Here is a 27,881-nt window from a genome sequence, read left to right on the forward strand (position 1 = left end):
TGTATTGCATGTTATTCCTTCATGTTAGATCATGTTCAGATCCTTTTAATTCAGCATCTTTCACTGTTTACAGAACAGTGGTTTTGTTTAAGACCCAAAGGTCAAAAACTTGACCTTTAACCTTCCTAAAGAGGTACTCATGCATGTTGCCGCTTGCTGTTTGCTAACTGATGCGGCTATGAGTACTATTAGACCGGAAGACAGAGAGATGGTACAGTATATATATATATAAAATATGGTAAATTGAATATTTTTAGTTTGTGCCACAATTGACAAAACTGATAGTCATGAGAGTGTTACACTTTTTGGTTAGTAGTATCTTTCTTCATCCAGGAAGCCTAGACTGTAAGAGAGAAGTGAAACATGCTTTCCAGCAGTGCAGACATGCCTAATAATGTTGCTTCACTACTGCAACAAAAGTTATGTCAAGATAGCACTTTGAAAAGAATTTTAATCCATTTGATGTCATCTTTTTAGATTTTTTCTCATTCACCATTTGAAAAAAAATGAAATTACTGATTCCTTTCAACCATAGCACTGTTGAATTCTTGAATCTGATTGGTTGCTGAGTGCATGATTACATCCTCCATCGCTATGTGGTTCCTAAGCACCCCTTCTTAGTTCAAGAAACTATTAAGAACAAGTTTTTCAGTCATTTTTGGAACACTCTCACAGGCCCTTAAAACCACCATTGCCCCTAACGCATTGACAGTTATGTTTGGCCTTTCCCCCGCTCCAGCTGTACCATCCAACAATACGTGACATCACTGCTTTTACCACCTTGTTGGCTATGCAATTCATTCTCCTCAAATTGAAACGATTCCTCACCATCACATAAGGATTGGATACGAGAGCTATTGCAATGCATCCACCTCGAAAAAATCAGGCACTCTTTCAAAGCATCATTAAGATACTTTTATAAAATCTGGAGCCCTATACTGGGTTTTATTGAGAACCCCACAGTATCATCTGGCCCTTCTTATTGGAGGACGACTCTTGAGACCCTTTATTATGTATTAATTAATTATTTTTTAAAACAATTTATTATTATTATTATTATTATTATTATTATTATTATTTTATAATTATTATTATTATTATTATCGTGTTTCTTCTCTTAACAGACGTCCTATATAATTTTGTAACTGAGGTAATACACTGTATATGTCTGCAAAATTTAATAAAAAATAATTAGAAGTAGAAAACTATTCATCAAATATTCCACCATAGACCATACTTTTTGTAATCATGGACTGACTGCTCTCTTGGTCCTAATGTAATTTTACATAATATATGAGTGTTTTATTAAAAGGAGGGTCACTCAGAGGGCAATCAAGTTAAGACTGTAGATAAAAGAATTACAGACTCTGTTTCAGTTACAAGACAAATATATATTGTACTCAATTAGAGGAAGTGGCAAATTTGAGTACAGTAGACCATGCTTAAGGAAATTAATGGTCACGATTTCTATTTTAGAAATGAGTAAAGGTGCTTGACAAGCAACCAAAATGTTAACTGTTCTTCTTCATCTGTATGATATGATGCATAATTACACTGGTGACTTTTACTTTTATGGATTTTTTACAAATGCATAATGTTTAAGCAGCATATATATATATACACACACACACACACACACACACACACACACACACACACACACACACACACATATATCACGCATTGTATGACACATTGTCAGTTTTTTGAAAAATATGACTGATTTTTCCTTTTAAAACCTAATGATAACTAGAATGATAATGAAAACTGAAATCACCTAACCATCCCTGATCAAAAGTTTACATATCTAAATATATACACAGTGTGGTAAGATGCTAATTGTCATCTTTAAATTGTACATTGTATGTGTGTTTGGCCAAGTCCCCTAGAATGGGCTCCAGGTTCTTTGCAACCCTGCATAGTATAACCAATACAGAAAATGAATGGAAGGGCTTGCAACTTTTAGTTCTTCTTTCTTTAGACTTTCTTTTGGTGTCGTTTTCTTCATTCAGGAAGTCTAAGGTTATAAGAGAGAAGTGAAACATGCCGATATGTGATCATTTTGACACATTGTCATGCAGTGCAATTAATGCACAGAAATACCATTCCACTTATGCAACAAAGTGTTTCATATGCAACATTTCAGAAAAGAAACTAAATACATTTTTATTATGTGTCCCATGCATTCCAGTTTATTCATTTAAGACCGCTTTCCAATTGTGATTCAACATATTTCGTTTCTTTGTTTCTCCAACCTAAAAGTGAAATGCAGTCCATGCCTAGATGTGATTAATATGGGTCATGTGCGCTGAACTAGTATTTTCACTAAAAACTACAGACTTTCACACTTAAATTTAAATCCTCCTAATGGATGATGTAGGAATTACAGACCAGTTTTTCCAGAACTGTATTGGATTTTTAGTTTATTATTTTCCCCCCAAAAATTCATCTGGTCTTATTGAGGGACCAGTGGTTTCTATCTTGTGCTGAAACCTTGTATTTACTCTGCTGATGACTCCTCTTGACAGTTGGCACAGAGACACCTGCCTCCTAGAGGGAGCTCAACAGCTTTTAAAGCTCTAAAGGACAAGTTTAAAAATTTCAGCCTACTGATAGCTTGCTTCACTGTCAGTAACAGATCCTTGGACTTCTTAATGAGACTTAACCACAGCAGCCTGCCTGTAGGCCCTACAGGATATCCCTATAGGATATTTTAGACAAGTATTCGTATAAAAGTGAGAATTATTAAGAAATCTTAAAAGTGCTATTTTAATAATGTATACAATGAAATAGCATTTGAGGCAGGTCTTTCCATTCATTCAATCATTCATGCATTTGTTTATTTTTTTATTCATCTACTAATTGCACTACACTAGGCATGAATCAGGAATACAATCATTTCCATCGTAGGGCACCACACACATTCACACACTTATTCACACCTAAAGGAAAATTACAGTCATCAGTCCACCTCCTGCTATGCTTGTTGGAGTTGGGAGGCAACCAGAGAACCTGGAACTGTGTGAACCACACTGAATGAACCACACTTCTAACTAAGCATAGTCACTCATGTATAAGAGCAAGGGAAAAAAGAAGAAAAAACAAGCTTTTTTTTTTTTGGGAAAATTTTTAATAGTTATTGAACGTTCTACATCTTACAGTAAATATTATACAATTACAAACTTGGCATAATTCTGTCACTGAGATCACTAATCGATCTTCCAAAATAAATGATAAAAAACCCATAAAAATAATAAAAACATATTTACACTTCATATCACAGGCCTGAAACGGGTCTCATCACCTTGTAAGAGCATTCAGGTCAATTTTATTGATAGGTATGTAACAACTGCTACAAAACTGATGAACAGATGAGAATGTAAGGTTTTTACCAAAAAGAATGATCAAAATGTTCTTATCCTTGGTGTGTATTTGGAAGACGATGAGTTTCCCCTTCAGTATTCAGCTTTAACAGCAAAAAAAACAAACAAACAAAAAAAAAAAAAAAACAGAAGATGAGGCATATGCAGATGATGTTAGATGATGGCTCAATTAAGTTAAAGTATGTAATACATTGTGGACACAAATCTTGTCACTATTTAGGAGCAATTAAAGGAGTATTTAATTCATCCTAACTGGTGTCAGAGTGTGAAGTATTCTCTAAAGTTTTTGGGCAGTGTTGTTTTAAATGAAGATGTAACATATGATTCTGTTCTATGAGCAAGCGTAAACATGAAACAATTGATATAATTTAACACCATGCTATAATATCCAAACCATAACTATAACATTTGGACATTTTTAGTATAATATAAAGAAAGCAATTTTTTTTAATAGGAACACCCCCTGTGTGTTCAGCTATCTGATCATTTAAGTATATCGCATTTTTTCTTGAAGCAGGCCAATATAAAGACAGCAAAGCACTAGAATAAATAAGAGGATGAGACGGTTTACAGGCCTGTGCTCTGAAATGTCCCTCACACGGTTAGGCACCACACTCCTGATCATCTACTTAAGAATAAAAGGAACATCAATCATTAATAAAACTTAAATAACACTTATGGTAAAAGCGCAATAATTACAGGTAAATGTGGACTCGTTTACTTTCAAATCTAACTTTCATTAGTGTAAAAATAGCAACAACAACAAAAAAAAAAACTCTTCTAAATCCTACATTTTAGATGCAAGAGGTTCGACTTCCATTTCAGGAGCAACCTCAAACAATGAACTGATTAATAGCTTTAAATTGCATTGATTGCATTAAGTCTTGCGTTACAAATCTGATTTGTTCTGATGGTATCAATATTTCACTGCCATAATACTGTTATTAAGACTAGAAGGGTTAATGGACTTTCATATTGAAAAGGAGAAAGTGACAGAAGGAAAGACCAAGATCTACTTGAAATATTTACAATGCCCTTTAGAACTAGTAGCTTTAAAAAAAGACTCACAACAATTAAAATTTTACTCAAACAATAAGAGAAACTTATTGTTTTTTTTTATAAAAAAAATAATAAAATAAAAAAAAAAATAGCATTTTCTCCGAAGAATCTTTGTACTGAAATTAGTGACACCTCTAAGGAATATTTGAAAAAAATGCAAACAGTGTCATTCTGGAAAAACTTGGGAGCATTACGCCTCTATCCCTTTAATTGTCTCCAACTTCGTTAGATATTACAGAAAGAGGCTCACAAAATATTAACTGGACAATATTTTTGAAAACATTTTGCAGAAGAAATTGTACCAATGAACAAAATATGTTAAACAGGTTTAAATAAGGGATTCAAACTTATGACACTTTTGTGTTTTTCCCAGTCTAATAATTAGGGGTGCTAATAATTCTGGAGGGCACTGTATATATGAAGTATTTAATACTAGGACTACATTTGTTAAATGAAAACTTGTCAGTTGTCCCAATTCAATGGCAAGCTAACAATGACAAAAAAAAATTCTATATCTTACCAAACACTTTGCTTAAATAATATGAAAATATTCCTTACCAAATGCCTTTTGCTTATTTACCATCTAAACTTAGTCAGTTCATGTTAGTAGCATTAGCATCAGCCTGCATTTAAACTGCCTGTAGCTTAACAAGGCTCATTCAGAAACTGTTTGTACAAGCAGACTAGTATAAACTGACAATCTGACCAACTAAGTAAGTTAACAGCTGTAGCAGAAAACCTGCTAGCTGCATAAAAACCTGCTAGCAGGATCGAGTCTCATTTTTCACTACAATTAATCGTTTTTCCTGCCTCTAATGGCGCATGGGTTTGTATGATTGACTGATGTAATACAGAGAATATAATGAATTGAAGGCTACAACCACTTTGGCCTTTATGGGAAGAATGATTGGAAATCTCAGTGGATGAATACATTTTATACAACCACAGTTGTAATTTGTGTAATACATTACCTTGCATAAGTATTTATTGGGATTATATGCCATCTACACAAAACAGCTCATGCTACTGAAACAGGAAAAATGGGTCAGGGTTAAAGAAAAATATTTTGAGTCAAATTCAAGCCAATCTGAGAGGAAAGCATGTTTAGTCTGGGGCAGTGGGTTAACCTCCAAACAGGACAATGAACCAAAACCTATTGTGGAATGGTTCAATGCTAAAATACTAAGAACCTGAAGGTGTTAGAATAGACTAGTCAAAACCTCAAACTAGATCCCAAGACTTAAAAAAGAACTTTTCGTTAACATCAATCTTCCATTCAATCCGACAGAAGTTAAGCAAATTTACCAATAAGAACAGGACAGGAATATCAGAATCCAGCTGGCAAATGATGATACTATTCCAGATAACTTTCTGCTTTACTTGTTGTGTAAATCTGCTTTGAGACAATGTCAATTTTAAAAAGCCCTATACAAATAAGTTTGAATTTAATTATTTGCAACCAAAGGTGTTTTTTTTCCCTTCAAAATTCCATTTCAGTAAATTTGGTCGAATTGCACTTCAAAATGCGGTAAAATTCTATGAGGGGTGGGGATACTTATGCAAGGCACTATATAATCTGCGAGTGAATGAAAACTAAGACATAAATGATTTATACATGGGCATTCGAATACTCCACATCCCTATACATGACATATTTATATCCTGCATATGCTTTCTAGTAACCTCAGTTTAAAACAGTTGCTTAACACTGATGACTGTTAACATGTACAGCATATCCGCTATTATGGAATGTTTAAATGCTTCAATTAACAACATTTATTTTTTTTACTTTTACATTTTTGCAAGTGTATAGAGTTGACATGGTTGGTTGTGAGTGGGATACAGTAAAAAAAAACAACAAAAACAAAAAAACAAAAACAAATCTTTATTCTGAAGAATTTTGACAGATTGTCCTATGCTGCCACCCTTGTACAAGAATAAAAGTGGAAAGCAGTTCAGTTCAATCTTGTGCAAGTTTTCTTCCTCTCACTGTCTCCTTTAGGATAAAGGAATGTTTCTCAAAGGCTCTACTAAAAAAATTCTCTCAGTGTCTGAGTGTCTTTATGCTTTATATAATCTCTGTCAGTCTTCTTATTCAGATTAACATATATCAAGTAATGGTTGAGTAGCCTAAATGATAAATGTGTTTACTGAGAATAATATTTTTTCCATGATTAGGGATGTGCCGATAATCAATAATATGATAAACCCCAATATTCCACACAGGAAATACATTTCTGTTGAAAGTCAGCTACTAAGTTAGGCAGCATTTATGTACTCTCAACACGAAGCCTGTCTTATTCTTTCATTTTTGTGAGACCAGCACTGCATTCCCATAAATCTGTTTGCTGGAACAGATTTCCATTAAAGTTTCAACTTGCTGTCTCTCCTGCAGAGTAAGTTTACCACTTTTTTTTCTGGTCATATACAGTCAAAAATAATTCTGTAGTCAAAAACAGTTTGCTAGCTTCTGCAAGTATCATTCAGAGCTAATTAATATGCAATTTAGCCTTAGTTACGAGAAGCAGCTTTTATTTGTCATGTATACATTGTAGCACGGTGAAATATTTTTCTTAGTATATCCCAACTTGTTCAGAAATTGGAACCAGAGTGCAGGGTCAGCAAAGTTTCAGCAAAAGTGGCAGCTTAGTGGCATGGGGCATAGTTACCTATATTAGTCAGCTAATAGTGATCTATTTGCACTCATCACCAGAATAGAAGCTTCTGCTGTTCGAGGTTGTTCCTCAGCTTTATTCCTTTTAAAATTCTACCAAATCAGATCATTTAAAATTTGTGGCTACTGTGGTAGATGCCTTCAGAACAGAAGACAGCAAAATTCTTTGCAAAGCACTTCAGGATATCATCAGTAACCCTGTTTTATCCATTTAAGAGCATGTGTGCTGCCCATATTAGCTATCAGTTTCCTCCAATTAAAAGTCCTTCTGTTCTTCGGAAATAAAAAAAATCATGCTAGCCAAAGAGCTACAATATCATGCTACAATAACAAAGTAATATTTGCAATGGCTGCCCTAAATAATCATCATTCAAAAACTGAATATCGACACATTCCTAATCAAACCTAATGGGTACCGTAGTATATACTTGTCTTCTTTTAGTAGATCATTAAATAGTGTACCGTATATTTGATTATTACGTATCTGTGTTAATAGGCTGATATTATTTCATAAAAACTGATATGTACTGTAGTTCGTTCATAGATTACAAGGGATTAGGGTTCACAACATTCTCTCTTTCGGTGTTGTTATACGCCATGGCAGTTTTAATTATTGCATTTAACAAGTACTTCTCAAATCCATGCAGCGAGGCCTCACGACCCAAACGTTCACAGAGGAAGATGGGGATTTCTCAACTGGCCACCTTCATGCTTTTTTCTCTGCCTTACTTGTTCTCAATGTACATTCACACTAGGAAGTGGCAAAGTCATTTTCTGTGTCAGTGCACAACAACAGTGTCAAAAAGGACTGCCTGCACAACAGAAGGTGCATCTTTGTCTCCATATATGGACATGTGGATTATATAGGGAAATAGACACTGAATATACATTGAGTGGGCGTGGATTGAAAGCCATATATGAAAATAGGAGTGACATTGAGTGTTGCATTTCACTAATTAAGTCACCAAAAAAATCATATTTTGTTAGCTCTGTCCAAGCAGCAAAAGCTCATGAATGAACAAAAAGCTAACAACAGAAATTTATTAAGTTTAAGGTTTTTTTGTTTTTCACGTATTTAACTTCTTAAAACAGCACACAGAGTGCCATGAATGCCGTCTGATCTAAAGCAAATAGTACTGTACTTTTATTTAAAATCTAAGAAAAAAAACAAGAGTCAAATTTATAAAAAGTTCATAGACTTGAAACATGAGATACACTGATAGGATTTATGAGGATATATTTTTAAATATTAATATCATTCAATGCTAGTTAACAACATCTTCCGAGGTTTATGATTTTACATTTGTGTTTCTTAAAAACACAAAAATAAAGACTTGTATGAGCTAAAAGTCACACCCATCTGACCCACATAAAAATCTGCCAATTGTTCTACATCCAGAATACAAAATCATCCTCTCGGATTCTGGCACAGTTACAAACAAATCGGGATTTCCATAAACTGCCTGCAATGTTGGATAGTCAATGATTGATATTGTCGATTTGTTAAATGAATACAATTTAGAGCAAAACAAATAGGAAGATAAAATGAATTTTAGAAAAGGTAAATGGGCATCAGTTTTATAGTAACCTATTTAAACCACATTCTGTTAGAACACTTAAAATACTGAAGCGTGCATGCCAGCAAGCAAAAAACTGAATAATTATTTGTCAACTTTTCAGTTGAACTCAGAGTTCAACGGCCATAATTACTGCTTTGTTCCAAATGCAGTATAATGCATGATAAAAATCCTTTTAAATCCAGTTTTCTAAATGTGAAACACATTGGCAAACCAAAAACCGAACAAAATTAAAAAAAAATTGTCATCTTAGCTACGGTATTTGATGCAAAGTTTTGCTAGTTACTGTAGTGTGGAGTAATTCTTTTGCTTGAACAACTAAGGTTCCTTTAAGGGTTCATTTTTTTGGGTATTCATATTAATGTTATGCAAAATTGACAAGATATACGAGTACACTTGGTAAATAGAAAAAAATTTAATTTAAAGCATCAGTAGAAATTTTTCATCTAATGAATTATCTTCTTTCTGCTGTCTCTTCATATGATATGTGCTGTAGCCAACCAGAAAAGTGCATGTGATGTACAATAAGGACCTTTCCTTAAACAATGCTGATGTTTGCTGATTTGCTGTTTCGTATTTGGTTTGTCAATGTGTTTCATACTTATGCTCCACTGTAATTTAGAGATCCTGAATTCTAAATCCGGACCCTGTCAATCCCGAACGTCCTCTGTCCTCGGCATGTATTTAACATTACAATGAAATGTGACCCTGATCCTTTAACCTAAGTGCCATTTATACTTGCCTCGACTGAGACTGTGTGCTGGCAGGTGTTTCAGCTTAAATGCGCATCTGCAAAACTTTGCAAGAGCACATATCTGCACATCACATGCATCTATAGAACTATAATATGCATGTCATAATTTAGAAGCTTGCTCTATCCAGAATATCCAATAAATAAAGAAACCGGAGTCCTATATTAAGTGAATAACCGAGCTTAGTGTAAGTGCTCGACATCCTAATGAAGTTTGAACCATGTCAAGCTGCCCTATGCACTGCTAAACTTATTACAAATGTTCCTAATAAACTGCTACAAGCTGGAAGACACCCTTGTTGTCAACAATAGAAGATGAACAGAAGGAACTGGTGTGAAATCGAAACCCGAAACGCAGAAACCCGTCTCAGCCCTTCTGAAAAGGGAATCTGAAAAGAACAAATCTACACAAATGTAAAGGATAATATTTGGCATGACAGACATGATGATGAGCATGGTGCAATGTACATTCCCACTCAACAGGGAAAATGGATCAACATTAACAACAACAACAATAAAAAAGAAAAGAAAAGAAAAACACTGTTTCAAAGTCGTAATTTTCAAAATCATTCTGGAGTTTCTGCAGGAGTTGATTGTTAATAATTGTGATAAAAACAAAACAAACAAAAAAAAAACTTATACAACAACGTAGGTCAGGAATAGTAAGACTAAAACACAAGAGGAAATTAAATTAGAAAAAAATGGAGGGAAAAAATTTAACTAAAAAAATAAAAAGCAGCTTTTACAAAAAGACATAAGAATGCATAAAGTGACCTTTTATTTTCTTCTGTTCCAGCAGACGCAGCTGCTGATCACAGAGAGCCCGTGTAACACTTGAAGATTTTGCATACGACGTTTAACTCCAGATCTGTTTAAGAGAAAATTAAGCATAAGTGTGAGTATCTGATGTTTGTGAGTATGTGAGTATGTTGTTTAACACACACATGATACAGTAAGTGTCTTAAGAATCTTGAGAATATTTATAAGAATTTTCTATTATTTGTCATGGACTTCACAAGTTTGTGTGATCCATATTAGATCAAATCCATTACAGTGATGCCTGAGCAGTTAACATGGTCAATTTGTACTAATTTGAATATTTAAGATATTCAACATAACTGTTTTTTTGTATGGTTTAATTTCATAACATTTGAAAGTTTTCTGTTTATTTTGTGCATTACATTTAGAAAAATATGCAGCTATTTGGTGAGAAAACTTTGAATTGGACATTCATTTTTATGTTCACATTCACCTACAAACCATACAGGGAACTTAGTAGGTTCACAATAATGAGTATGTATAATAATTAGTACTGTCTATCTGCTGCTCTATCTTATGTTAAAGAAAGGACGGACATAAAGGTGGTTTATAGTTAGTAGTTAATAATTCCTAGTACACTGGTGCCATGAACGTGGTACTGTGTGTTTGAAAATCTCCACTGATCAATGGGGTAAATCAGAGATTGAAAATTGTGCCAACATTATACCTACAATATATACACACAAAAGTATATCAACAACTGACCAAATTTTCAAATCTTTCTTATTATAAGAAAATGCTTTCACAAGCATTCTGTTGAGGTTCTTCATTGACAATACTGACATTCATCGACATCAGCCTTTTTTGAACCACGTTTGGGTTTGGTCCCCTTATTTCCAGTTAAGTGAAATTTGTAATGGGGGGCACGGTGGCTTATTGGGTAGCACGTTCGCCTCACACCTCCAGGGTCGGGGTTCGATTCCAGCCTCCGCCTTGTGTGTGCGGAGTTTGCATGTTCTCCCCGTGCCTCGGGGGTTTCCTCCGGGTACTCCGGTTTCCTCCCCCAGTCTCAAAGACATGCATGGTAGGTTGATTGGCATCTCTGGAAAATTGTCCGTAGTGTGTGATTGCGTGAGTGAATGAGAGTGTGTGTGTGCCCTGTGATGGGTTGGCACTCCGTCCAGGGTGTATCCTGCCTTGATGCCCGATGACGCCTGGGATAGGCACAGGCTCTCCGTGACCCGAGTAGTTCGGATAAAGCGATAGAAAATGAATGAATGAATGAATGAATGAAATTGTAATGCTACAATATTCAACACATGGTACCTTTGTGGCAAAAGTTTAAAGAAAGCCCACACATGGATTCAATGGTCAGTAAAATTTTCACTTTGCCTATATATATATAGTGCAGTAAAATAATAGCTCAAAACAATTGGCTGCCATATACACATGGAGTAGTTTGGTATAAACAACCTTTAAGATTTTTATTTGGATCAAATTCATTTATTCACTCATCTGTAGTAACTGATTCACTTTGGGTTGTGGTAGATCCAGAGCATATACTGGGAACACTAGTTGGAAGGAAAGGATAAAACTGGATCTATGCACACTTATATAAGGAACCAAAAAAGCTAACTGAACAGTATTTGAAAATAGAGCATGTGGATAAATGAGCTTACATGATTGATAGGTGGGCTCTACCAATGAGGTGGCACATAGCTGTATCCAGGTGTTCCTTGCGCACGATATGTTGGCACCGTAACAGGGTGTGGACCAATGGGAGTGTGCTGGGGTGTGGTCAACAGAGTTCCTGATTGGACAAACACAATGAATTATCGTTAAGTCTCTTTACATCTTTATATCTTTGCCCTCTTCCCATTTGCATCCTCCTAGTATGTGGTAATTTAGTGGTTAAGGCATTGAACTACTGATTGGAAGGTATTTAGATTAAATCCGAGGTCCACCAAGCTCCCACTGCTTGGGCCCTCAGCAAGGCCCTTAATTCTTAGTTGTATAAAATGTAAATATTTTAGCAGTGCCACCTATCAAAGCACCAGCATGCTAAGGATCAGAGAAGGAAGCAGTGGTCTCAAGTGGCCATCTGCTATTAAAAACTAAATATTTAAGATATTTAACGATTTTAAAGGTGACAATTGCGATTTAGTTACAATAAACTAGCTCTAAGTTTAAAACTCCGGAGAACAAGTATGTTTTGGGTAATGGTCAACATTCAGGAAGAGGAAATTATGTAGATTTCATTTATGAATTCATTATCATTTGTTTTGTTTTCATTTGATTTTTAAAATAAAACAACACTCGATTGTAAATAAAAAAAAACTTGAAGCTGTCCATAAGGAATATACCAAAATGAATCAGTAACATAAACTGAGTAGAAACCTCTTTAATTGATATGTAAATGACTACAGATCTATCATTCAAGCATTTTTCAGATCGGGTTTGACAATACCAAAACTTATACCAATACGACTAATCTACTCAGTATTAAACTGTTATGTTAATGTTTTGAACCCTTTAAGACAGCTTGAGAGCAAGCTGTCCTGTGCATGCAGAGCAATATCAATGAGCGTAAAAATTAGTGGGTGTAAAAATGAGCGAACAGTGCCACAAATTGCACCTTGACTAAGCCGACATTAGAGCAAGCAGAAAGGAAGCATCTTGGTGTGCAATGTATCAGTGCTCCAGCATGAGACAATTTCTCTGCACATTCACTGTTTATTCACAGCAGCATGCACTCATGTTTAATGACCATACCTTTAATGCTCTGCAAGCTCAGAAAAGGCTGTTCTCTCGCACTTTACTTAAGGTGCTGTTAAAACACCATAAAGATGCTTTGTGATGTTTTTATTGTAGGAAGACTTTGCAGTAGCACTTCTTGATATTTTCACAGCACAGTTTACAGTCTGCTTTACTATGACTGCTTTCATTAATCATGAAATCCATCCAGATCGCTGTTGTGTAGTCTGTTCATTAGTGCCACAATGTACGAAACTTATGTAATTTCATCTTATTTTTATTACATAAGACCTAACAGACCTACCTATTTATGATGTAAAGGACAACTTATAGAAGTCAAAATTTGATCTCATTTATACAGGTCAGCAGTTAAGTGTATAAGCCTTGTGTGTGTGTGTGTGTGTGTGTGTGTGTGTGTGTGTGTGTGATTTTTGACCTGCAGACATGGCCATTGTGGTTCCTGCCACCATGCCCATGGTAAGTGCACTGGGCCGGGGGGTCACAGGGGGCACTGGGGCCGGGTACAGGGCAGAAGGAATGCTGTTGGGCTGCACCACCGTGGTGTGATGGATAACATGGGGCTGTGCAGCATACACAGGCTGGGTGTAGTAGGCTCCCTAAAGAGACACCAGCAAAGGAATGTAACAAAACAATGACCTTTTTTCAAGACAATTTTACAATCAGATTTATACATAATTGCATTTTGTTGTATTTATTAAAATTCTAAATAAAGTGGATAATCATCTTGGACAAACTGAATACATTTTTGCCTGTACTAAAGGTTAACAATGTCAAAGAAAGATCTGAAAGTGTAAACCAAAAATAAGGCATATGTGCAATTGTGAGTCAAATATGTCTCAAACCGTTCAGAATATGAAATAGATAGGAGTATGTTATTCCATGTAATGCATAGATTACTGGCTCTCAATGAAGTAGATATCTAATAAACCAACACTACTGCACTTGCACTAGTCATAACTTCAAAAGACATTCTCTTTATTTTTACATACTTTTACATATTTACATGAGGTTTTATATTATCTGCAAATTGCAGAAATGAGCTTCTGCATGTTTAATACCAGCACTTAGTATTCATTTATGCATTCAATCATCATTCCTCGGAGTAAATATCAGGCTTATTAAATTTGCACTGTGGGTGATAGATTATTGCATTTGCAGAGACACCTTCTTTTACATGTGCCTTCATGTAGAAATACCTTACAATGAACAAATAAAGGCAAATGCCCCAAAAGACATGTCATTTTGTCTATATGAATGATGCAATCCACTGTAGACCCATTTGCTAAATGAGCTTGTTTGTTATTAATTTTGTACTTATATATTTGAACACTTCCAAAATCTTAACGAATCCACAGGAAGTCTATACGGAATGCTTCTTAGAGCTTTTTAACGTCTAGACTGGGGTGCGGAATAAAAATCAATCCACACCCATTTAGTCAATTGTCAGTATATAGTTCACAATAATCTTAGTTTCATAAATGTTGCGGCTAGTCCTTTAAACTAGCCTACTGCGCCATTTCCTCCCCCACTCTGAGTTCTGCTTCTATCTGAGGGAAGAAATCTTTATCACCCAGTGCAATGTGATTAATAATATCTTAATCTGAACATTCTTACAGATGAATTGAACTCCAATGTGGCTTCTCTTACCTGAGTGTAGAGGTTCTGTTGGGGGTAGGCACTGCGGATGGGGTACATGGCTGAGGGGTATGTGTTTGGAGAGGGGGAATATGGTGGAGGAGCACCATTAGACTGAGACGGGGGAACTTTATAAGGAGTCCCTGTGGTGTAGCCTGATCCGAAAAAAGAGATAAAATTTGTTAAATTCTGTTGAATGGATAACTGTACATATGCACAACCTCAGATTTATTCCCCAGGGAAACACAACATAACCCTTAATAAGGGTTCTAGAGAAATGACGGTAAATGTAAAACAATAACAATATAGTTGCATTAAAAATATGTCCTAGGGATTCTTTTCTTTGCATTGAATTAAAGAAATTATGCTCAGAGATAACAATAGTGATGCTCAACAGTGTACATACAAGTCATTAGAAAATACTTTTATTGCTTTGAAAAAAGGAACACTTTTTAAATTATACCATATAGTTTGTCTTTAAAAAAACAAACACATTTAATGTGTTTTAAAAAATTAAAGAAATTATATTTCTGTGACTTTCTTTGTATGCCCATACTTTTGTATTCAACTGACCAATGTTAAGCAAGAATGCATGATAAATGTCATAATAAACGTCAGGCTAATAGACCATTATAAATGAAAATGAATAAAAGACATTGTTCCTAGTGTTATAATTGCTCTTTTTGCTATTCAATTTAAAATGATGTCTGTGCATCTACAGTAAATTGAACTAAGGTGAAATAAGAGAGAGAGAGAGAGAGAGAGAGAGAGAGAGAGAGAGAGAGAGAGAGAGAGAGAGAGATGAATCACATGGTGGTCTACACTATTTATATGAACAAAGTACAAGTTTCCAAACTGTTAAGTGTCAGAACAAACAAAGTTCCTTGCTGACCATAGCTTTAATCTATGTTAAGCCTCTTGGTATTAAATATATGTGTTTCATTCTCAATATCAGAGTCATTTCTATCTGTTCTGCTTACTTTCACTAATGCCTTCAGTTTAAACAAATGGTGGGTTTGATTCCCAAGTTTACAACAAAGAAAATCTTACTGAACACGACAAACCATTGGTCGTCACAGAAGGGAGTCAAACAACAGCTGAGAAAACACAGGAGTAGACAGGAACACACATTTTTGTTGGTAATTAGGAGAGGGAAGTAGTTCTAAAAATCCGGAATATATTAGGCTTGCTATGAAAATAGATGTATTTAAAGCATCCAGCAATTCTAAGCAATTTAAACCAGTGATCCATTACTGAGATGCAGAGAGGCCATGCCTACTTTACACACCAGTTTATACAATGAAAAATACTTTTTAGCAAAACCATAAGTACAGGATTTGAGTAGCACATATTCAGTCTTTGATCTAAGATCTAGTAAACCCATTTTTGGTTTAAATGACAATATAGTAACACTAACCAGATACAGATACCAGATACATTTCAAACAGATATAATATATAACCGGAGGTTTATAGACACCTGACCGTCACACCCATGTGTGGTTCTACCCCAAACTGTGCCACAAAGATGAAAGCACAAAATTGAACTTTGGGCCCAAAACTGTTCCAGCACGAAGAGAGGTCTGTGCTGAAATGGATTGCCAAGGTTGGTGTCGAAGAATTTGAGTGTCCTGCACAGAACCCTGACCTCAATTCCACTAAACACCTCTGTAATGTACTGGAAAACAGACTGAACCCAAGGCCACCCCACTTGCACAGACATACTGTATTTAAAGTCAGTTTAAGTTTCTCTTGCAAAGTGTTTCCTTTGTTTATAGAGTATAAATATAGAGTACTCTATATAAATATAGAGTAATAAGAATATGTACTGAATATGAGGAACATTTCTTTCACAGACAGCAGTATTTATCCACATGAACGTCCTCAGAAGAAAAACACAATCCAACCACAAGGGGGCAGTGTTGTTGTCTCATGATAACTGATGCAATGTAAATCAAAAAATCAGGGGACCCATCCTGGCAGATCTGAGGGTAATAAGATCAGTGTATTTAGCCAGTGTTTATAAATTTTATTTGAAATTGTATGAATATGATTCATGGTACATAATTTCAGATGACTGCCGTTGACCATCATTATAGACAGTTCTCGCAAGATTAACATTTTTTCACTCAGGTTAGCAAAGGAATTCTGTAAAAAAAAAATGTTGTTGCAGTGCTTCAGTGAGGAGTATTGACCATTGTCTAGTTTCCTCTGGGTTCTCCGGTTTCCTACCATATCCCTAAAGATGTTCACACCAGACACCTTAAGTGTATGGTTAAACTGATTCTGTAAGTAGGAGTGGTGTAAAATTACTGATTGGGCAAAAAATACACAGAGACAATCTGGCTAAAGTGTTTTCGGTGCTAAACAATAGCCAAACAACAAAACAGGTCTTCAAAGGGTTAAATATTGACTAGACATGAAAATGGCTAATATTTTTCACATTGCTATGAATTCCACAGCAGTATACTGAGTCACCAGCAGAGTGGTATAGATTGACTACTGAAACCCTGCAGAGGAACAAAAGAGGAGCTGCATTGACAACAACGTGGTAGCCTTCACAAGTGTGTGTGTGTGTGTGTGTGTGAACTTCAGAAATAGTGTATTTTTCTGTTAACTGCTTTTTATTGAAATCCTGGAGAGGTGCAATAAAATCATAAATATAATTGTTAGAATTGTTTTAGAAATATGCTAAATCAGATTCCAACCTACTAGCTAAGTTCTGAGAGTTACTAATTTTGAAGGAAATTGGCTACCACACGAGTCCTCCAAAATTTGTGGAGGTGCTACATCATTTTGAGTCAGTTACTGGGTAGAGTTGAATGATTACAGAATGATTACACTTCTGTGATCACTGCTAACCTCACTGTTAGGGCTAGTGTTTCACTGAAACCTTGCCAAATTTTAGAACAAAAGCAGCCCTAAGAGACAGAGTGACGAAAAAAAGATGGATGTTACTGAGTATAGGGGCAGCCCGACTCTACACGTGTTAATACGCACCCAGCAGTTCACACACATGCCCAGACAGGACATGATGCCCAGTGTGTGTTTCTGACCTGAACTCTGCCTACACAACTTCTCACCAATCTGTTAGGATGAAGAGAACAGGACGTCTCATCCACTGGAGCTCAATGTCTACACACACGCATGTGTCTGAATTTATTAGCCTCCGCTTCATCAGTAAACAGTGTTAAGCAGTACAAACTTGCAGCTATTCATCAGAAAGTTTAAATTCCACTACAAGCTGCTTGGCAGTACTCAAAGTATAGTCCCATCGGCCAAAAGAATAACTGTGGTTAAATACACTATACTAGGATTTTGTTAATGATTAAGTTTTTATTTTTGTTTTAGAAAAAGGATAAATTTACATTAATCAATATATCCATCCATCCAGTTAATCCATTCATTTGATCCATTAATCCATACATCCAATATTATGCATTTTTAACCATTTTTATTTATTTCAAGACCTCAGGGTTTTACAGAACTAGCTTCAATATGCATCATGTGTTGAGTAAACACAGCCAAATGCTAAGAACATGCTAAAGCTGAATTATACAGTTATAACCCACAATTAACAAATCCTTAATAACAACTTCACTCACTTATTTTGATCTATTTAAAATTTACGGAAATTGAGTTATTTTTCAAAAAGCAGAAAACATTATTTTTACAAACATGTAATCGCTAAGAGGCTGAATGTTTGACATTACTAAGAATTGTTGAGTGGTTGACTACAGGATTTCTATATAATTTTCGTTGTGTCTAGAAGACAAATTGATTAGATTATGGAACTGATCTAAACAGGGACAAAGTCACACAGAAAACACTTTTACGTTCAAGGCCCATTTTCTGGATATACAAGATATTTTCCACATTTGTCCTTTCGTTAACTGCTAAGAAATTCTTGTTAGTGCAACAAATATTAGATCAATTCAGTACCATCCTATGGTCCAAAATTCTGGCTTCCCATTATGCAGTAGACCTACTGACTGGGACACTGGATACATTAACATATTTAAAACCTAAAAAAATGCCCAGCCATCATGCCACTCGTACTCTATGCCCATGTTCACTCATGCTAACCTCATGTTTAAGACAAATGACACTTAAAAATATGTCCACCCTCCTCTGGACAGCATTTTTATTTGAATAATTGATGTTCAAATTTCCAAATGAGAGAGAAAATCCATAAAAGTAAGAAGGGGGTATGATCTGGAATTGAATACTGCAATATAAATTCAGGCCTTGAGCTGTTTTGTGATGTTGTTAAAGCCCAAATACACCCCAAATATAGCATTTGTATAGACTTTTCCTTGATTCCACCACATGAATTGATTATATTCTGTCATGTTATAAAAATGGTCATTGTATATTTAAAGGTTACTGAAGACATACAAAGCAGTAACACAGACTAGAACCATTGGCAGTAAAGGAATGAAATTCTACTTCTTGTATATATGAGTATGCAGCATACTGTGTGTTTGTGTGTTTTCTCACCTGGAGGGTACCCTGGGCTGCCTGTTTGATAGAGGCTTGGTGTGTAGGCAGGCGCTGCAGTAGGATAGCCTGCTGGGTAACCTAATAAACACACACACGGGAAAAGATATCAGCAACACAATCTGAACAAAGGAAGACAGCACTGCAAAAATGTCAGTCCATGTCTTAAAAGGATGATAACTAAAAGTCTAATTTAGTCATCAGCTGTGATAAACTAATGTAAATCCTCCATGGCAACGTCAGCACATTAGGAGAATAAGAGAATAAGAGAGAGAAAGAGAGAGAGAGAGAGTGAGAGAGAGAGAGAGAGGGAGAGAAAGAAGGCATGGTGATTGAACAGAATGGGTCCAGATGGTGTTCATTACCACTCGTCTGTCTTAATAAGATACAGTCGAGCGAGTGTGAAACACATAGCACCCACTACCATACTGTCAGACACACACAGGGCACAACTCTCCAGAAACAGTTAGTTGCAACTGCCACGTCTGGAGTACAGACTAAGCTGGCCCCGCTGTTTCTGACGTAATAGATACTTTTCCACTGTCAGAAATCACCTAGCCTGCTTTTTTATACATGGTATAATATATCCATCATGCTTATGTAACAAATGGAAATATGTTTGTAGTCACTAAAAACAAGTTAGTAAATTTGCAAAACAGAGATAAAAAATAAATTGAAAATTAAAATAAATTATTAGTCACGTATTTGCAGAATTTTAGTTAGATATTGTATAATATGCTGTACAGGGTTACAATAAGTAACAATGTAAAGTTTCAGAAAAATGGTGTTACATCTCAAATTCAAATGTTATTTTATTTTGTAGTATACCATTTACTGAAAGGTTTTTCAAGTGTCTGTCATAAAATAGAATAAAAAATAGACAATAAACATAGCATATATATTCACCTCAAATGCTGCAAGTACTTACTATATACAGTGTTGTGAAATAAGTGATTTCTTGACTGCGAACAGGTGCAGCAGTAATCAGGCCTGGGTGTATCTAGAGAAATTGAACTCAGGTGTGATAAACCACAGGGGGGGGCAAACACTTTTTCACACAGGGCCATGTGGGTTTGGATTTTGTTTTAATAATAATAATAATAATAATAATATTTTAATTAACAATAAAAACCTTCATTTAAAAAAACTGCACGCTGTGTTTACTTGTGTTATCTTTGACTAATATTTAAATTTGTTTGATGATCTGAAACATTAAAGAGTGACAAACGTGCAAAAATATAAAAAATCAGAAAGGGGCAAACACTTTTTCACACCACTGTACATATTTAACAACTATGACTGGATAAACACACTGAGCGATTGCTTAAATTAACGGCTTGTCATGAAGCAAATACTTTTTGATCTTTTTAAGATTGTTGTAGAATTTTGTTGATATCCAGCTTCCCCTAATTTTTCAGTCAGTACCTCAATAACTCGGGTTAATTTCTAACTGCGTCATCCAGGTTCTCCTGAACAGACATAACTATAAATAATAGTCCATAACTATAAATACAAAATTGTCTCTTCTTTTCTCTAATTGATGTGTTTTCCATCATTTGACTTTTTTTTTTATTATTCCCCAAATACTGCAATTACTGTTTAAACAGCTTGTAGGCTCTCTAGTATACAAAGCATGTGATATGAGGCACATGCTGTTCAATTTGTCATTGGATTTCTAAGCATCTAGCCTTTACATTCTGACACCGTGTTGTTTCACAATGTACACGTTTGGCACTGCAATGCTTCAGAGCAGGGTTTCATAACCCGAATAAAAAGTGGTTCAAAATTCTAAGTGTGAAATTTTCTTCTACTCAGGGTAGAATGAAGGGTTTAAAATGAACACAACAAGAGGTTAAGCACAGTGTGGCAAGCCCTATTAAGACTTTTTTTTTCCAATAAAAAATGATGACATTGATTCATTATTGGATATGGAGCAATATTGGGATTTTGATCCAGGAGAAAATTAAGTTCACATATTAGTGCATAGACAATGACCCAAAAACATCAGTCATCACAATGACATTTCTCTTTTCACCATCTGATTCTTTTGCTCTTCCTTCCTCTGTCTCTATCATTTTTTCTCTTACCCTTTCTCTCTTTCTATTAATCCTAACATCCCACTCTCTGATCTTTTTCTTTTATCTATCTGAGGAAGTACTGACACATTTTCCTTCCATCACCTACACAAAAGACAGCAAGTAACATAATCGCAGTGTGACAGCTCTACACCTCTCTCTCTTTTTCTCTCTGTAATTGAGTCTTAGATATTCTCAGCAATGCTGTCGACACTACAGTGCTACACTTTGAATACACACACATGCCCATGGCATAGCCAGGTATAAAGTATGAGGAAATATGCTAAAAAAAAAGGGATGTGCTCTACTATATTGCTCTCTACATGTGCAATAAGTACAGCATGCTCATGGATTCTGGGTGGATGCCTGACAGTAGTAGAAGGACAATTTACCATCATCTAATCTTACCATAATAATCTTTTTGATGCACATAGAATATAATATTTATGATAGTTCTGCTGATCATGATTAAAATAAAATAATATTAAAATTAATTAAACTGGAACTATTCTTATTGGTTGCTCCTGTTTCTCATCATAGAGAATGGTATTTTAGAAAATGTGATCAAATAAAACAAATAAATCTCTTAGTTAAATAATGTTCTTTTTCCAAACATTATGAACACAATTACTGCACAAAATGTTATTTTACATGTCCTGTACATGTATCATGTCAACCACCCACAAGAAAGAATTTAGAACACTCCTAAAATATTTTAAACCAGAGATCCACCTTCCTACAGCTACACCAATGACACATACACTCTCACATTCTCTAATACACAACTGCCCTGCTCACTATCTCTTACACAAGAAAGAGGAGTGCGTTGCCTTTTGCTTGCTTGCACTGCAGTGGGAAAATGTTTATTTACACTGACTCTCATTCCAGCAGACAAGCTAAATGTTGCCATGGAGGCAGACAAACAACACTTGATTTCATATAGACGCCCACAATCGGTCATTTGCGCCCACACACACGTAGACACACAGAAGCACACACACGTAACCATAGACACATACACCTAATTAAACACACATGTATACATACACACTTGCACTCACACAAGAACAAATATCTTAATATATTCATGAGGAAATTGGAAGGACAATTAATATAGTAGGTGTAATTTTAAAACTAAATATAAAATGAATCTCATTAATCACAATGAAACTACACTATGACATCACTAGTGACTAGCATGCATGGTGATGAATAAGCATAGATGGCAAGATGAACAATGAGTATTGAGGATGCATAGGCATTGTCAATAATCACTATCCATATTCACTATCCATCTATGGTGAATATTAACACTGAATGCTGTCTGGGACTATGGAAGGAAAGTATGTACAGAGAGAATTGATCAGTATGGATGACAAGTATCATGGAACATGAAACATTTCACTGTGCTGTAATGGTTATGCAAAAAATCAAGGCTTACTCTTCTTAACTGGGGATCTAATATATCATTACTTTGAATATTAGAATCTCAGCACACCTGTCACAATCTGATTCAGCATTTCTCACCTGTGTAGGCCATGGTTTTGGGGTTTCCGTATGGAGTCCCGGGCTGCACTGGACTGTAGACAGGGTTCATACTGGATACTCTGCTCTTACTGCAAAGGAGAAATGTAGGAATATATAAATTCTATACAAATACATGCTAAAAACACTGACCCAAAACATAAAATATACAAAACATAGAAAAACAAATGACTTTGAATGTCCAAGCCAAAAAAAGCTGAAGGCAGACAAACACACCCTACATACATGGAAAGAGAGCGAGAGAGAGAGAGAGAGAGAGAGAGAGAGAGAGAGAGAGAGAGAGAGAGAGAGAGAGAGAGATTCTAATCCAATAAACTAGCTGTTAAGAAGATAAATGCTCTCTCTCCCTGCTGCTTCACAGCTATCAGGTAACATCACTGTTCCATTTATACCATATTTCTGTGTGTAACATTTAAAATATAAAATACCAAGAAAAGTTTAGATTTCTGCCTCAGTGTCAGATCTTCTAGGATATAGCAGATTAGCAGTTTGTGACAGTTTTTGTCCTTTCATGACTGAGAAACAGTAGCTGCTAAATACCAATTCTGTAAGAATTTTTCTATGATGTTCCAGAAATCTTCTTGTGATCTTGTTATAAAAATTGCAAACAAACAAACAAACAAAAAAAACTCTAACACTTGTAAGCAAACATTAAAATAGCACAAAATGAGCATAAAATTTGTTATATTTATTACCAGATGAAGTAGTTTAATTGGAAGGCTACCTATTTGTGATGACAGGAAGGTCTTTCTCCTTTCTATTATTACTATTATAATTATACAATTTAACTATTTCTGTTAAATGTTATGACATACTTCAGTAAATTCAATTTTTCCCCCAAACTGTTTAACTTTTCTGTGTACATGTGTGTAACTACATGCTGCAGTTGACTCGCCAAGATGATCATTTTTATTTGTTTAATTTTCTTTTTGTAAAAATTTGTAAACTCCCTAAAGAGTACAGAAATGAAATGCTTTGTCTTTGGGATGCTTTTCAAAGCAGCACATTTCAACATATTAGCTGTTAGCATGCTTGAAAAAGTGACAGATAATTACCATATTATTAACATTAACTATTAGCATAGCAATTAGCATATTATTCTACTGCTAACACAACTAGCAACTATCTATGCTAGCTAATGATAGCAGCTAGATTTACAAAAATTCCATAAATACAAGACAAACAAATAGTGCAGTTTACAGGAGAATTTACTCGTCCTCCATTTTGAATTTGGTCCAGGTGTGCATGGTCACATTTTGTATAATGTGGTTTCTTCCAATAAAACTACATTTCTATCTGTAACTGCCTCTGTAAAATGTTTTAGAATAATTGTGTTTCTTGTGGTCAAAAAAACTACTTATTTTCCCATTTCCCCATTGAGGTGCACCATACAGATATCTTATTTGTGCTTTGACTTATATCGGTATACTCAATGCTTTGGTCAATAGCAGCAAGCTAAATAGGGGCTACATTAAAATAATATAAGAAAAAATAAAAAGAATTAAAAAGAAAATAATTTAAGGTTGGAACCTGAGACTGCTGTACAATGCTCTAGATAGTAAGAGTATATATAGGGACATTTTGTGGAAATATGGAAATATTCAAGAAATATTTTTAGTACATTTACATTTTTATTTCTATAATAAAGGTGGTGAGAATAGCAGTACATAGGAATTTCTAAATAAATTTGGTAACATTGAGGCACATACACTCACTCCCACACTCAAACTCCCACACTCACACACACACACACCTCAAGGGAAGATGAGGTTGGTTATACAGTAGCAGCCTCTACACTGACCTCTTTAAGCTGCTGTCTGTCGGGTAGAGAAAAGTGTATTTGTCAGAGGGGGGTCCACCTGCCATTCTCACTGAAGCAAAGGCAAATGAAGAAGGGATGGATATGCAAATCTGAAACATCAAATAAAAACAAGAAAGAAAGAAAAAAGAAAGAAAGAAAGACAGATAGAAAGAAAAAAAAAGAAAGCAAGGTCATGGTTAGAAAAAGCACAATTGAGCACAGCAAAGCACAAAGCACAGCAAAAAAAAAGGCAAAGCACAACATAATAGCTGAGAGAGAGAGAGAGAGAGAGAGAGAGAGAGAGAGAGAAAGAGTGTGAGAGTCAGTCAGAAAAAAACGAGTCAGAATGACAGTCAGCGAAAGAGAGTCAGAGACAGAATTGCACAGGCACAGGATACAAGCTGCAATGGCATGAAATGTTCAACTCATGAGAAGCACTGTGTGTGTGTGTGTGTGTGTGTGTGTGTGTGTGTGTGTGTGTGTGTGTGTGTGTGTGTGTGTGTGTGTGTGTGTGTGTGTGTGTGTGTGTGTATGCGTATGAGAGAAAAATTCTACACACTCATTAGTCTGAACGACAAGATCACCTTACCATGGTACCAGACTGTATATTTAACACTCCAGCCATTCTTCTTTCTATCCATCTGTCCTCTCTTGACTCCTGTCTCCATCAACATTCCCCCTCTCTTTCTGTCTTTTGTTCCTCAATGCCTATTCCTCTCTTTCTCCCAATCTGTGTGTTCTGTTTCTGCAGCATCAAGTTTTTAACAGAGAAAATACATTCAAAGCAGCCTCTGAGGATATGCCTCCTTCACAGACACACAGATCCCTTCAGTTCACACCATGAGTCGGCTTGGTTGTATTGTAAACACTGTGATTGGTGCACTGATTTCAAATGTTTAGTCATCGCATAACAATTGTGTATCTATTTAACTGAAGCAGTTTGATTCGATTGTCACATAAAGCTGTTGTATTTGATATTCACAATATGATTATCCCATATAATATGAAAGATCTTTTGTCTGTGTTCATGGGAGTGTGAGAACCCATAAAGATACAATAGTGTCAAATATCCCCAAATCACCTTTTCTACAGCTGTAACAATGCACCAAAATCAGATCCATGTATCAAACAATATAATAAAATATACTGTTAATCTTTTTTAGCTTTAAAATAATAGCTTTTATTTGAAAAACTGAAAAAGGTCCCCAAACATTTACCTTTGGTTAAAGTCAAGGTTTGATTTAGGATACCGATCCTAAAGTTAATTAGCTACATTAACCATTAACAATTATATCAAATGCAGGTCCTCATAAGGATATAGAACTGTGCGTGTTTTTTGTTACAGGTTTGCAGGTATACTCAATAATGTCTGTCGCACACACACAGACACACACTTCTATGCAGCACTGCAGGACAGATATCCTAATAACCCTAACTTCACTTTTTTACTTCACTTTTTCAAGCACACTTATTTCACTACAAAGCAGGCTGTGAATATATTCACAAGTATGCACTCATGTAACAGAGTATCCGTAAAAAGCACCCTTGCTCCCTTTTTATTTCTCTTGCTCAACCAGTGCCAACCCCGTTGTCTGAAGGACTCTAATAAGGTCATGCCTTCTCTTTCTTACTTCCCTCTTCATCACTCTCCATCTCTTCTGCCATCTCCATCTCATTATGTAACCATGTTAGTTCTTGTTCCCTCTTATGCCTTGCTTTTATACCAACTATCATCATTCTCTCGCTCTCTCTCTCTCCCATCTTCCTCTACTCTTTCCCCCTTTTTTATTTAGTCTCAATACAGCTTATGTCCTTGCCCTGCTTTACCCACTATCATCATATTTGCCATTGTTCTCCTTTGGCTTGTTTAAATTAGAAATTCAGTATCTAGCTAGCCCAACAGGCATGTAGACATCACAAGGTCCTGCCCAGTCATATGTTTCGGTTGGTAGAAAACCTATAAAGTAGTAACATAAGGCCAGCAATTTAATTAAGTTTAATAATAGAGACTAAATCATATATTTGCATTCACACTAGTGAGTGACAGCATACAGGTGAGTGTTTTTTACCTATGTATGTTTGCGACATAGAACCAAGTGACAAAATAGCAACATAACAAGCTATTTGAGATTTTCTCAACCATATGCAAATTATTGAGTTGACAAAGCGACAACTCCAAATGAGGGGCGCAAAAGATTCCTCAGACCAGTGTTATAATGGTTAGAATATAAAATTTCCCCTTTACAACTTTAGTTTCTACCTGCAATTAGTTCCCATGTACTTCTTGATTGAAATACTTCTCTTATCTCGTCATGAATGCCCTCATTAAATGTGTATAGAGACATTACAAAGAAAAACAAAGATTGGAAGGAAGTAGCAATGTGTCTCTGCACTGCAAATTGTTAATATAACAAACAATTATATAGTAATGTAACATGCAAATCAAACAACCAATTATCACACTCATTACTGTGTTATTTGCTTTATTAATATTGCATGAGCAAGACAGGCTGAGGGCCACAAAGCCACAGGGTGAGTGCTGTAGCTAATCACAGCTGATTTTCAGATTACTTGCACAAATTCCAGGGCAATACTGCTTTTATACTACACAATATAATATTTAACCTTAAATGTTAGCTGGCTTGATAGTATCCCTGTTAGTAGGTTTGACAGTTTAGTTAGCTAGTTAGTTAGCCCAAGTGCCTATTTATTGTATGGCTATTTTTTCATCAGTTGGAAATTCCAGATTTGATTCTGGAAAATCTTCACCGCTCAGTCAGAAACATGAAAAGAACAGTGCACAACAACAGTGTATTAAACAACAACATACCATACCGATCTCAGGGAAAGTCTGAGGTAAAAGGAATTCAGTGATTCCACTCTGTCTTGGACATGGTTAACACCTGCATTATACTCTTTTTTTATCAGACAGTCCATCGGGTGCAACAGAAAAAGCCTATGGTAAATATAAAAAGCACTATGGTCTATAGCAGCATTATATTTTTCAGTAGGGAACGATTCTGTATTATAACTCTACTAGCAGGTAGTTTGCGCAGCTAATTGCTAACAAAGCATAAATGACATGTGGGACGTAGTGCACATCAAAAATAACTTCCACACAATCACCTTATTAAAAACAAAAATAAATTGTATACTTTTGCAAACTGTGTGCTATTTGAAATCACTCCATTGTTTCTTCCTTTTCCATCTCTTTCCCACAAATGACCTAATAATTGCCCTTTTTTCCTTCACTAACTTTACATTCTAAATTCCTTTTCTGCACTCCCTCTGCACTCAGTAGATATGAATAACTTGCCCTTCATCTTTTTGTCTGTTTTATTAGTGAAC

The 27,881-nt window shown here is 35.4% G+C and overlaps 1 protein-coding gene across 7 annotated transcripts in view; it reads right to left on the reverse strand.

Moving 5' to 3' along the window:
- Window positions 1–3,385: 3,385 nt before the first annotated feature.
- Window positions 3,386–27,881, reverse strand: part of fam168a (family with sequence similarity 168 member A) — a 38,314-nt gene continuing 13,818 nt past the window's right edge. The window contains exons 2-10 of one of the 7 annotated variants that reach the window (XM_047822370.1): window positions 25,123–25,278; window positions 24,534–24,643; window positions 22,715–22,803; window positions 20,041–20,112; window positions 19,113–19,193; window positions 14,626–14,768; window positions 13,394–13,574; window positions 11,883–12,013; window positions 3,386–10,312 (exon numbers count right to left, since the gene is read on the reverse strand). In XM_047822370.1, the coding sequence (XP_047678326.1) occupies window positions 11,901–12,013; window positions 13,394–13,574; window positions 14,626–14,768; window positions 19,113–19,193; window positions 20,041–20,112; window positions 22,715–22,803; window positions 24,534–24,643; window positions 25,123–25,158 (825 nt within the window). In that variant the 5' untranslated portion in view covers window positions 25,159–25,278 and the 3' untranslated portion in view covers window positions 3,386–10,312; window positions 11,883–11,900. Of the gene's footprint in view, window positions 10,313–11,390; window positions 11,775–11,882; window positions 12,014–13,393; window positions 13,575–14,625; window positions 14,769–19,112; window positions 19,194–20,040; window positions 20,113–22,714; window positions 22,804–24,533; window positions 24,644–25,122; window positions 25,279–27,881 lie in introns of those variants that run through there. The other 6 variants (XM_047822371.1, XM_027147678.2, XM_027147670.2 and 3 more) reach the window with 6 other exon arrangements.

This window comes from Tachysurus fulvidraco, chromosome 13 (assembly GCF_022655615.1).
Source record: "Tachysurus fulvidraco isolate hzauxx_2018 chromosome 13, HZAU_PFXX_2.0, whole genome shotgun sequence".
Taxonomy (NCBI): Eukaryota; Metazoa; Chordata; class Actinopteri; order Siluriformes; family Bagridae; genus Tachysurus; species Tachysurus fulvidraco.